This window comes from Bactrocera latifrons, unplaced genomic scaffold (genome assembly GCF_001853355.1).
Source record: "Bactrocera latifrons isolate USDA-ARS-PBARC rearing strain unplaced genomic scaffold, ASM185335v1 scaffold_95, whole genome shotgun sequence".
Classification (NCBI taxonomy): Eukaryota; Metazoa; Arthropoda; class Insecta; order Diptera; family Tephritidae; genus Bactrocera; species Bactrocera latifrons.
The window spans coordinates 1,030,674-1,044,289 of record NW_017537656.1 but is presented as its reverse complement, the minus strand read 5'-3'; the positions used below and the strand labels follow the sequence as shown (position 1 = coordinate 1,044,289).

General features: G+C 36.2%; 1 protein-coding gene across 1 annotated transcript in view; it reads left to right on the top strand.

Moving 5' to 3' along the window:
* Window positions 1–13,616, top strand: part of LOC108977772 (protein TANC2) — a gene marked incomplete at its 5' end in the record, with an annotated part of 113,262 nt that overhangs the window by 70,139 nt on the left and 29,507 nt on the right. Inside the window, 1 exon segment of the mRNA XM_018947660.1 lies at window positions 2,639–2,844. Coding sequence (XP_018803205.1) covers window positions 2,639–2,844 — 206 coding nt within the window.

Genomic DNA, 13,616 nt, shown 5'->3' with positions numbered 1-13,616 from the left:
TGCGGCAATTTGAAATCGATCTCCTTCACTTTACGATCGTTTCACAGTTGCAGCAGCCCCACCAATAGCAACAACAATCATTCTTAGAGTATTTCTACCAAGAGGGAGTCAACCATTAACTGATGTTAGGTAGATATTTTTTATTGTATTTTCATGTCGTAAATTTGCATAAACACGGCGCAATTTATCAGTTGGCATTGTTGCGTCTATTTTTCTTTCGATTTCTTTTTATTTTCTCGCAGCGCATTTTTATTGCCGTTCTTGTTGCCACTTATTTGTTAAACATTTGCAAAACAACGTCTGCGGTTACATTTTTTTATTCTTAACTAGAAGTCAAGTCGCGGTTCGAGGCTGCGATGCAAATGTTGAAGAAGGGTTGAGCTAATGGCATTATCTTCGAAAAGGAAAGTACATTTATACTTTAATAACTTTATAGTTATGACAACCAGAGAAATATAACATATTTTGTAAAATTAATGCCTTTAGAAAATGACTTTACTCACTAAATCACTCTGACGATCACCTTAGGCCAGTGTAACAAATCACTGAGTCAGAATTCCCATATTCTATCATTTGGATCTCTCTTCTCACAGTATATCGATTTTTGTCTCCCATCGAACATCTTCATGAAAAAGCTCGTATACTTCTGTTAAAGGAACATAATGCATTCCTCTGCAATCAGTTTCTGCTTGTTTTTCGCATAAATCATACTTGCAACTATCTGTTTGAAGCGGAAGCGTGCTAAAGAAAACTTCAAGAGAACTTTCCCACAATACGTTAACGAATTATAGCAATACACCGACGAAATTTCGGGCACTACAACCTTCGCAAGAGTACTGAACGCAATTCACAGTAGAGCTATTAAAAGTTTCATTGGTTCCTTCTCTGTGTATCCGCTAAATTATTTCGATAAATCTCGATCTTGCATTTAGGCTTAGTTGATGACAGTTCATCTTAGAGTTGAGGTACTACAATAACAATATCGACTGATAATCACATGAGGGATCGTCTGAAAAATTGCGCCATTTGCTATCTTAAATAATTAAGCTGCACAGAAAAAGTATCGGTAAATATAATCATCGATAACATCAAAAAATAACTTTAGGCGATGCCGGGACAAAAATGAGAACCTTTGCTGAGCCCCGAAATATGATCATCTAAGTCGATTCAGCAAATATTATATAGAAGCTTTGGTGGTAAAAACCTGTATACGAGCTATACTTATCATGGTTGTCAATATGAGACTACTTTAATAATCATGGATGAGTATACACTTAAAACTGCTGAAAAAATTCTGTTAGAGTAGATTCTTACTTTTAACATTAATATTATATGGTTCAAACTTATCGAAATAAACCAAAGTCTGGAACTCCATTCACACGACGATGGGGCATCGAATTAATTATTACGAAGGTTAGTGTGCAACAACAACAATTCAGGATTAAGAAAATGAAGAAAAAGTTGAACGGATTAATATGAAAAAGATATCAAGGATACCGTAAGCGATCGCTTAAGGGGTTACATGGATTTGCTCGGGTAAAAAACGGTCTTTATTCAACAATTTTTTCTCATACTAAAAATTAAATATTTTATTAGAATTTTTTATTGTTACAAACATACACTATTAACAAACAAATATTGAAAATTTTGGAAAAAATATTTTAAACTCGACCATGGCAACGCCATTCCGGTGACCTCTCGGAAAAAAGATGTGATGAATAGTTCTCAAGAAATCTTGGTAACCGACTTCTAAAACACAATCTCGCGAAAATGCTTTTAAAGACGGCTAGTTAGGCTAAGTAGCCTCGAGTGCACAAGTTCTCAAGGCTGTATCTCCGAAACTATTATATTATTCGGACCAACTTGAAAATGTAGTATAATATTCTAGAGGTATTGTAGAATTTAATAAGATAAAAAAAATCGTCGGTTGAAACCCGTGAACCCATGTAAACCCTTAAGGATCAATTCTGCATATTTATGTTTTATATTTGGATACTATCCACTAACTATATACGAGTACTACTTGACTGTCGGAAAGCAATCGTTATTCGAAAGACCTTTTAGTATGTGTTAAGATTTCACCGTCGATCATGATCAACCGTGTATCAGTATGTCTACTAAACAGTAACCAGCAGAAGGACTAGCACCAGTTGATCTTCTTTTAGTGGGCATAAGACTCAAGCTTCCAAACCAGTTTGCGTTGGTTAAACAGTGCATAAAATAGTCTGATAAGTTTTAAGCCTTCCCAGAATGACTATGAAAACTTTATTTTGAAGCTTTTTGGGTGTAGAAATATAATCGCAAATTTATCATTTCTGTGAAAGACCCAACTTTAGAGCTTTCAGTAGAACGAACGATCTATTTTCCAAAAAAATTTAAGTCTTCCTCAAATGACTAAAAGATTTTTATTGTCTTCTGTGGATAGACGACCACTAAATATTTGAAAATCTTATTTTTGTGGTATTAGTCGGAGCTTGGTTTGAACACACGAACTGCTTAGTGATCTTAGAAACTTATTCTGAGTATTCAACCCTTTGCTCATTTTAGGAACATACAGATTTATTGCTTTTATCTAATTTTAATGAAATAATTTTTAGTATTTTTTATTAACCACAATTATTTTTATTATTCTGCACAGATGTTGACTGCAACAGCAATGCTCAAGGTTATGACACGGGCATCGGTGGTTCGACATCGACAATAGTGAGCCCATTGGGCTCACCGCAGCCACAGCTGAGATCACAAGTGCAACAGCAGCATCAACAGCAACAACAACAGTTGCTGCAACTACAACAGCAGCAACAACAACGCACAAATGCCGCCGCGCTGGCGCGTTACATGCAGGTGAGTGCCACAAACATACAAAAACACACTTACATATTACTCGTATTACTTATGTCATCATCGGCAAATAAAACTACAAAGTATTTATGTATTTTTACTAACCAAGACCAGCTTCTAACCTCTACACGCCATCGTAACTTTTGGAGTGTACGCTTCAAATGCTGATTCCGCGCTGGTGCTAAGTGTTTACCTCATTTGGTTTGTGATCGAGTACCGACAAAATAATTGAAGTATGGGTTAGTAACCATCGACTGGACGGTCAGTCAGCGGCTTGGCTCAAGTGTGTGTGTCTGTCCGCCAAGTGACTGTTTTATTGACTGCGACGCTGAGTGTGCCTCGAGCGGCTTGCAGTGTGTGTCTTGCGGCTGCATGTACTTGGTAGTATGCGCGCGCTCCTTGTCTAACGCCTGCGGGCAACTCAATCCATTGTTATTTGCATTTCTTTGCCCGTGATTGCCGACTATTCAGCCAGTCAGTCAGTCAATCACATATGTTTTTGTTGTTGTTGTTGTTGTTGTTATTTTTCTTTGCTTGTCTTGCCAGCATAAGCGTCTTGCAGTGAAAACTCTTCGATTACTCATACAATAGCTTGATCGGCAGTTCGATCGCACATTCGATCTTTGATCTTCCCTACAATCTTTGTGAGCTTATATAAAAGACTTAGTCTGTCTGTGTTTATTTGTATTTTTCACTTTTCACTGCCACTTGATTGGCACTGGATTTGTATGTTTTCTGCTGTTTCCCCCTCGTTTATGATTATTGTCGGTATTTTTCTCAATAAATATTTGTTATAGCGAAAAGCTCAACTTTCATCGTGTTATCGTATATTTTTTCTTATTTTTCCCTAATACATACTTCTCACTTAACTTCGACTCTACACTACCTTTCGTACACTTGAATGGTTTCCTATCGTATTTTAGTTCTTTTAACCCTTTAAATATAAAGTCTCAGCAATAAAGTTCGTCATAAGCTTGTCTTACTCATATCAAACCAACAATTGCTCCTCGTATTTTTCTGTGGTTTATCGTTTAATACTTCAATACTAGTCTATACATATATTCATATACATTTTTTTTCCTTTATAAATTTTGTTAAATGTCAAATTGATATTTTAATGCCAAAGGCGTAACCTGAGACACCGAGACTTAAATATTTCATACACCTGATCAGTGAATTGTGAATGGCATAACCTGAAGAGCAAAAGTTTGTGTTAGGGTTGCCAGCTTCTATCAATAAAAAATAAATCCGTCTGAACCTTCCGAATTAACCTTTATTACATTAATATTAAATAAAAAATAAAAAAACAACAAAACCTCTGGATTCATAAAACTGAGAAGCTGGTTGTATCGGGTCCAGAGATATACTATTTTATGAAGCACTTCTGATACTCTAGATTGTATGCCTAATTTTTGGGTATTGTAAGAGATCTAGCTACTCAAATAAGCTTAAGATCGTGAATTGAATGAAGGCAGGTGTGTCTAATTTATTTTAAAGAATTACATGGTTCTTTTATTCTTCAAACATGATAGAAGTGACCCCTACGACTAAAACCTCACAATGCAATAATAATATCAAACTTCAACCAACAATATTTACTAAGTGGCAACCAAGAGTCAATTTACACACGCCGTCAAAGCATAAAAACACTTTTCCTCTGAGCCAACATCACGACTTTTTAAGGCGCTTACAAGCGGCTTACATAAAATTTAAGTCACCAAAGCATGAATATCAAATGACATTTGCAACAACAAAACAGAAGCATATACGAATAAAACGTTGCGCTGTTCTTAATCGCAGCTACCATACTATACTATTTATACTTTACTCATTCTTAAGGCTTGGATGCGACGCACAGCCGTGAGCGCCGACGACACTGACAGCCAGAACTAAATGTCAAAAAGTGTAAGGCGCAACAAATTTGCCAAAAGTAACACGAGGCGCGGCTGATCAGGCTTCTTTAACTTTGTTTTCTTATTTTGCCAAGCATTAAAGCTATTATGCTGGGAGTAACTTGAGCGCGAATTGATGTTTGTATTGTTTTTTGCTCTCTTTTTAATATTATTTAGTTTCGCAATACAGGAAATTAGGTCAGAAGTTGTTCTCGGTTAAAGAACACGCTTACAAAAATGTTAAAGTGTTTTTACAATTCAAATTTGTAAATTTTTATGCCCAAGCGCAATGCATTTCACACCAATTACTATAGAATTATATATATACATACAACATACGTAGTTGAAAACCCGAAAAAAGTTAATTAGTTTAAGCTGATAAAACATTTAAATATGGCGATGCTGAAGACTGGTATTCAGACACTGCCAAAGGTAACTTCAAAAGTACTTTGGTTCAATCGAAGTTTCCGACATTTGTTACTAAATTTTTCTCTATTAGCGGTTGCTTCACGGCGTTAGCGAACCCTGGAACGTATTTTCTCTGAGAAACCATCTTTAAAGTACACACTACCATCTACTATTTTTCCAGTAGTTCGCACAATAGACCTAAGGTCGTGGTGCAATGCTCGTCTATCTATCTAAGACTGATATATTACTTATATTAGTACGACGTTCGTTATGCCATAAGTGAACAATTCTTTCCTTAACAATCTGTGGAAACAAGAAGTGCGACATGTCGCCCGCAATGAGCGCTACCTTACTTGTTAAATTTATAGTATTTTCCGAATTTCGGCTTCTGCTACAACTGCGCACGCTAGCGACGTGTGGCGATTTATTGCTGCCGCTTGCGAAGAACTTTTTATTTTCACGCTTATTTGCTTCCACTTCATCTTCCTTTAACTGTATTTTACTTATTCGCACAGTTTGTTAAATATACCGCAACAAATCAAATATAAACTGCTGGCATTGATTGTTTTGCCGCTTGCCGAGTGCATGCACGTCGCCGCAGCAGTCAACTGTCAGTCGGTTCAGCGCATGCGCCTGCACGCTTTACAATTTTTTTTTTTTTGTTTTGTTGTTTCTTGCGCCATTTGACACGTGACATGGGATTTCACTTTAGACGTCAGCGCATATCATTTTTCCAGTGCGATTTAGGCTTTAATCGCTTCAGCGCATGCAGCGAATGAATGAAGCCAGCTAAAGCGGATGAAGAGGCCACAAGTAGCCATACATATATGAACTGAGGCAAAACTGTATTGGGGGCACATGTCAATCTGCGCACATCCGCGGCTCACCAGCGAAGACACCAACCAACCAGCAATGAAAACGGCTAAGCGCTTCAAAAGCAAAAAAACAAAAAAAAAAAAAAACTAGGAACGTCGAGCAGCCAGTACGCCCAGCTATGTCGACGGCAAATGTAGTCCCGGGTGGTCAGCATCGTTGATTGATTTGGCCAAACAGTGCGCAACTTACATAGCGCGTACTACATGTGTCTCACTGGCAGCGTACCGCGCCAATCATGTCCACTCCATGCCGCTGCCACTTGCTACTTGCCACACTCTTGTGTTGCAAGCGCGCAGTTATTATTTGTCGTTTGTGCCTGCGCGTGCGCACTTGCGCATTGCACGTAAATTGATTTTTAATTGTCGCCATATTTTCATTAGTTCGCAGCCATAAACTCCACTAGCGCGCTTCAGCTGCCAATAAACGCGTCATATACATAGACATACTTACAAATATACACTCATATACATATGTCTATATATAAGAGCGCGCTTTTACCATAATTTCCACTACAGTCTGACCATTTTTATTGTTGTTGCGTATTTTGCGCATTTTTATGGTCTTGACAGGCACAGACTGTCAACATAGCCTTGTTAGTGGTGTTTTTGTTTTTTTTGTTACTGTCTGTCATTGCTGCACGCGCTTCATTTTGCGCATGCGTTTTTTATTGGTATTTACCTATGCTTCTAATGACATTCGTTTATGCACTCGTAAGTCGTTCATGTCTGTGTCTGCGCATGCGTTTGCGCCATCGTCGCACATCATTATCAGCGTAATGCAATAAACATTGCAATCGTCAACATTGTCTGCCTCGTAAGAAAGTTAATCTACCATTAAGATTGACAAGGCTAAAGCAAATAGATTTTTCCGTTTAATGAATATTGATGAGAAATAACGATACATTGTAAGCCGGTGTAGAACTGGATTAGCTAGAGTAGCTATGGGTGACATATTGCTATTTATAGGCTGCGTTGGTTGTTAAATAAACGAGTTAATGGCGCACATGGTGAATGAATGAGCTTAATCGTTGATTGTGCTCGATCAGGTGGACACTTAGTAGTGCACTAAAAGCTCAATGAAAGCTCTAGCTTAAATGAGGTCTCTTGGATCAGGTGGAAACTTAGTAGTGCACTAAAAGCTCAATGAAAGCTCTAACTTAAAGAAGGGCTAGTTAAATAAAATCCGTTGTATATGCATTAACGGTTTTATTCAGACTCGTTACAATGATTTGACTAAGCCAAATTTTATTTTTTTTCTAAAGGTTAGGATGCATAATGTCGTAGGCTTTATCCTAATCGATGGATATCACTTGGACAACAGTGAACTTTAGAACTTTTGAGTCAGCCATAAGCTCCTAAAAATGGATTACCAGATCCTCATAGATGTATGAAACGAGATGTTGATAGATAGATGTTGGAACTCACCGCCACAATAAGGAGGTTTATATCAATCCCAGCCACTATACTGATTCTCAGTCTGGAAAAATACGGCCAAAAAAGTCTTTCTTCATACAGCATTGGCAAAGATCGTCCAACAAAATATTTAGCTGCAACGCGTGTAAATCTTTCGGAGCAGTGAGAACACCCACAATCGCGGCAAGTTTGATATTGCTAAGAGCAAGTAGTTCAGAGGACCTCATACGATTCACTGTGGGCCAAAAGGATCTGACGGTCGTCCAGGCTCTGCTGGCTGATCAGTGATTGCCAAACTCGGAGCATATGCATATGTCCAGGGCTATCAGAAAGCACCAACATGCTTCCAACCCGATGAAACTGAGATAATGGCTCCTCCCCATCAATGTTTTGCAGTTTCTGGCGATTACGCTGTAACTGGGCATCTAAACAAATCCAATACGGAGGCTGTTTGATTTTATTGACAGTGAGGCTATCAACTCCTTGACCAATTTTAAGTGCTCAAAGCCCTGCTATCAGAGCGAACGCACACCTCTCTGTAGTATGCACTTCAGTACAAGAGCTGTACAAACCCTGATATACATAAGTGAGAATGCACACTTCTCCATCTCTTACCCTCGCTCTTAAACTCGATTAATTCATAAAAAAAAACTCAATACATCTCTTCTACAACGGTTTTTTCGCCCATGAATCCCTCACAGGTGTATGAGCAGAGAAGGAACCCCCAGAAGTAGGTGCCGCAATGCAATGATTTAGATTGCCTGGAGTGCAGTCGAAGTAGTGTAAGGTATTCCTGCCGTAGGAGGTGACTAAAATCCAATATACAATATATCCATTATTTTCCTCGAAATATCCGCATAGTCTAGTCAGAAATATTGCTATAATATAAAAAGCTAAAAGATCTGACCGGATTCTTAAATCTCATTGGGCTTGATCCTTTGGGGATATTCTCGGAAGCTGTGGTTTCAGCCTTCACCACAAGCGACCCACAAAATCGCATAGCTGTTTAACTAGATTGGCTTTACCGAGAGCCTTCCACCAGACAACGATACCATAAAACATCATAACATTCTTAGAGTCATAACACTACTTTTGGTAAGAGGCCCCAATTGCTCTTCTACAGCATTATAAAGCGTCATTTTGGTGAGATTGCAAATGGTGTTTAAAGATTTTTCTTTTACAAAAAGAGCTCCACGTTTACTAATAAAAGCGAGGAAATAAAGCTACCTCTATGTGCCAGTTACCTACTTTCACACCAAACTACAGTATTTATAGCAGCATCACTCAAATCTTCGACACACGCACACACATATCAATAAGAATATGTGTGTATGTATGGTTATACATATATTTATATTTATCTATGCCTCAACAATGAATTGATGAATGCGCCTTATATACTCGTCAGCTTGATCACTTTCGAAATCAATCAATCGACGTTTCGAAACGATTTGGAATCACAGCAGGTTTCACAAAAATCAGCCGAATATTTATTAAGCGTTTTGTGATAATTAGCACAATTAGTCTTTTTTATTGAATGCTCAATTAAGTTTAACTGTATTAATGGATACCGCTGAGCATGAAAAATACCCTGTATATCGTTATTATATTTGTGTTGTTGTTATAATCACCAATGCATTTGTTATTACAACTGTCGAATTGTGTTTTTACAAATGACATTTGTACGTGTTCCCAGGTTTTTATACCCTGAATAGGCTACATAACACACACATCCTTCTCGCCGCAAGAAGCAGCTCATTTGTCAGAAACGCCGATATCGGATCACTAAAACCTATAGCTGCCATACAAACTGATCGGTCAAAATCAAGTTCTTGTATAAAAAACTTAATATTTGAAAAGATATCTTCACGAAATTTGGCATTGATTATTGTCCAATCCAACGCCGCAATCTCCGCAGAAATTGTTCAGATCGGATCCATGTAGGCTATAGCTGCCATATAAACTGACCGATTAAAATTAGGTTCTTGTATAGAAAACTTGTTCAGTTGTGGAGGGCATTCTGGCTGCGGTGCAACCAAAATTAACGCTTTTTCTTGTTTTTGTTGTTTTCACAATATTTTTGTATTGTATCGCTTGCTGAGCTCAAGTCCCAGCGGCTTACAAATGTTACTTGTTAAATTTTCAAATTGACACTAATTAGCGGCTATTGGCGCTATTTTGTATTGTTAGCGTTGTTTCTGTTGTTGCATTAATTACAAATACAGTTATTCATATATGTGCATATGTATTTGTCGCTTCACATTTATGGTTTATAACGAGCGATGGTTATATCTTACCTACATACTATACATGCATAGCTGTTAATTTATGTTTTTGGCGTAATTTTCATTTATTGCCGTTACTTAAACGGCGATATGTAATTATATTTATAAAGCAGGTTGTTTTTTTCGAAATAAATTCATTATATCACTGTTGCTGCGTTTATAAAAATAGTGCATTTTTTCCAACACTTCACTTTTGATTGACAGCTGTCAATATGTTTATCGTCGAAAATAAGCACAAAATTGCATAAATTTACAAGGTGTTGAAATGTTCGAGCTCGTATACTTTATGAATTAAGCCGCCAAGCTTTTACCACGTAAATATTTTGACATTGAGTGACAGCTATTGAAAATCGGTAAAAACGTTCACTTAATTTTGTAATGGAATTAGAAATAAAGCACTTTTATTCAATGAAATATTACACAATAATATGTTTCTAATTATTTTCCAAAGTAATGGCAAACTCTTCAGAGCACTCTATCATCTCTACTTTTTGTTATGTTAAGATTGCCTTAGCTGTTCAAAGCAAAATCTCAAAGTTGAAAGTGCAGAGTAGATAAGAAGTGGTCACGGTTAAAATCATGTGCACAGTACTATCAGTATCTCCACCTGGTCTTTCCAACGGAGTGGAGGTCCTCCTCTTCCTCTGCTTTCCCCTAGATCCATGTTAGAGATGGAGACGGACCAGAAAATGTAAGAGACATCGGTTTGCACAAACTTACATACATTTGGATGCCTCTCACAATTCCATGTTTCGCGGTCATATGGTAGTGTGGACTTAATATAAATAGGAGTTAAATATTTTTATTTTGGTACGCCACGTATTGATCGAGAAACTTCAGACCGCATTGAGGGCGCCGAAAACTTGTAAGTAACAAAAGGATTTCAGACTTTTTGTCTTAAACCATGGGCTTTGAAGTTCTAGTTGCGCTCTTCGCTGCGCTAGGTTGTAATATAATATATTATTTTCTATTAGTTCTTACATGGCTCTCTTTGTGAGTATCATTTACCTTTCTTTTTTGGATATAGAAGAAAGGTTAGGTTAGGTTAGGCTAGATCATACGGTTGATCAAAAAATCGATGAATCTCACTTGAACATATTTTTGTTCTTTTTACCTGCAAACACCTCGAGGAAGCGTTTTGAGCTTACCACAAATTTATTAAAGCAATGACTATCAATGCCAACAACTTCACTAATTTTACCAGAGGTTTGTCTACTGAGATATTTCAGTCTGGTAAAAACGGTGCAATAGAGCAGCAAGCGACAAGATTATTTCATCTGGCTTTCCTCCAAACAGTCTTAGCAAAGAGGCTCCTACAGAGTACAGATAGAACCGAATAATGCGATGATTTATTTCTGTAAATGATAGTTTGATATAGAGAATTGCCAGACTTCATATCTGTAAAATCATTATAGTGAAAATACGTAGAGTTCCATCGAATAGCTTGACTTTTTTTTTTTTGTAACACAATTTATTTGCGCACAATTATCTTCATAAAATGCATTCATGCAAATCAGCTAATTCACTGGCAATCAGCTGATTGACATCTTCATTTGCGACTCACCAGCTCCTCTAATATATATGTACATATCTATATGAACTCGCATAGCAGACATGTGTCAACAACAGTTGCAAGTCCAGCAGATATATGCAGAAAACAACAAATATAAGAACACCAAGAACGATAACAAATACAACAACAATGAGTAGGCTTAAGCAACCAAAGAAAACGTGTCGCAAACAAAAGGCCATGGCTGATGCACGTAGTAGCCCGGTTATCTTGGTTAACTGAAGGAGCACAACCGCAAACCAGTCGAGACACTCGTGGCTGCATTGCGCAGCCGTGCGGCCTTTGTGCCAACAAAGGAAGTGAGCCAATTGTTGACACGCCACACACCACACACCACACACCGCTGTGGCAACAATACAAGAACACAGTGTTGCACGACTTGGCTGGCTGGCTGCTTGAAATTGAAATAAATGTTTGGAAAAAAGAGGAGTATCTGTTGTATTTCATATGTAAATGGAAATGGTGCATGAAAGCGGTCCACAAATAATGTGGAGTAACAGCAAACTGTGAACCAGTTTCATATTTACTTCTTTTTTATACTTTTTTTCATATTTCATTTTTTATTTTTGTTCTGGGCTACGCAATGTGTGTCTTCGTTTGACTTATGGTGTGGCAAGCATAATTTATTTGTGTGCATGTGTATGCTTTGTATCTTATAAGCGGCTCTACCGTTGTATGTTGTTCTTTGGCTCACATGTGAGCCGTCACCGTCACCAGTTGTTACAAAACGCTTTAAACGGAAACAAAACTGGTACACGAGTATTTGGGGCAACGTGAGCCTACTCTGGCTAATCCCAACAGCATGTACTTGAAATGGCTTGAAGACTGATTACGAATTTCTGTACACATAAAATATTTCGCAAATAAACCTTATTTGATAAGGATTTAGTAACATTAAATATAATTCATACATTTTTGATTCCATTCTTTAAACAGTTGGTAACCCTTTCCGAAAAAAAATTTCGCAAAAGTCTTACTTAAATATAATTAGTTGAATGTACATATTCTAATGTTTACTATATTTTGTAAATTTAATTAAAAAAATAAATTGAACAAGTGGCAACACATTTCACAAATATTACCTGTTATACATCCTCCTTAACCTTTACAATCTATCGTTTGTTTTATCAGTTGTACCTTAATTGTTTGCTTTAATAATTTTCAACACATGGCAACCCTGCCAGAATTTTTTTATTTAAATTAAATTTTTCCAAAATCCATTTAGTTGATTTTATTTTGAAATAATTGCTTTATTTTAATAATTATTGACAAGAAAATATATACAAGTGGCAACTCTGCTAAAAATATTTTAATTTTCTTGAAATATTTTTGTTTAGCCATACTACAATAATTAAATATAATTTTTATTGATTATAATAATTATCATTTATGGCAACGTTCTCTTTAATAATCCTTTAGTTACATAGCTATGTATACAGCAATAATCGGTTTATTTTAATAATTATTGGTAAAGAAATTATATACAGGTGGCAACGCTGCTAAGATATTTAAATTCGCTTGACATTCTTTTAGTTCCATAGTCATATTATTATCATTGTAAATTGGTTCATTTTAATAATATAGGGTAATGAAAATTTATGCAGGTGGCAACTCTACTAAAAATATTTTTAGCTTTTTGAAATCTCGCTAGTTTTACTATATATCCATACAACAATAATTGGTTTACCATATTTTAGTAATTATTGGTATATAAAATGCATACGGGTGGCAACCTTGCTAAAATAATTGTTAAAATTTTTATGCAGCCAAATAATTTTATTAGCATGACTAGAAAAATTTATCTGAAAATATAATATTATTGACACTGTTAAAAATGCAATATTTTCAAAACAAAACAGTAACAACAATTTTTTCAATATTTTTAGGAATAATATTAATAACAACTATTTATCTGAGAGTTTTTCAAAACATGTTATAAATAATGAAACATAAACATTTAAATACATGCACAGTCTATTATTATTCTCACGGTCTAATAAAATTTGTGTACACAACTTATTTGTCATACTGTAAAGATGTTCGCGCAAAATTATATATTTATTTTCAAATTTGACAGTAATTGTGGTGAAAGTTTATCTAAAATGGCAAATTGCTCACAAAATAATTTTGCAAACGAATTACAATGAAAATAATATTAAAGCAACAACAAGAAATTAGTGTACACAACTTGCAATATGTGAAAGGTCAGTCGGATTTTTGGCAAGTTGAAAGGTGGGAAATTTGTGGCGCTTTCAGATCGTGCAGTTTTATATACATACATTGTGGTGGAATTTGAACAAACATTGTAGAAAAAAAATTCGAAAAAACCTAA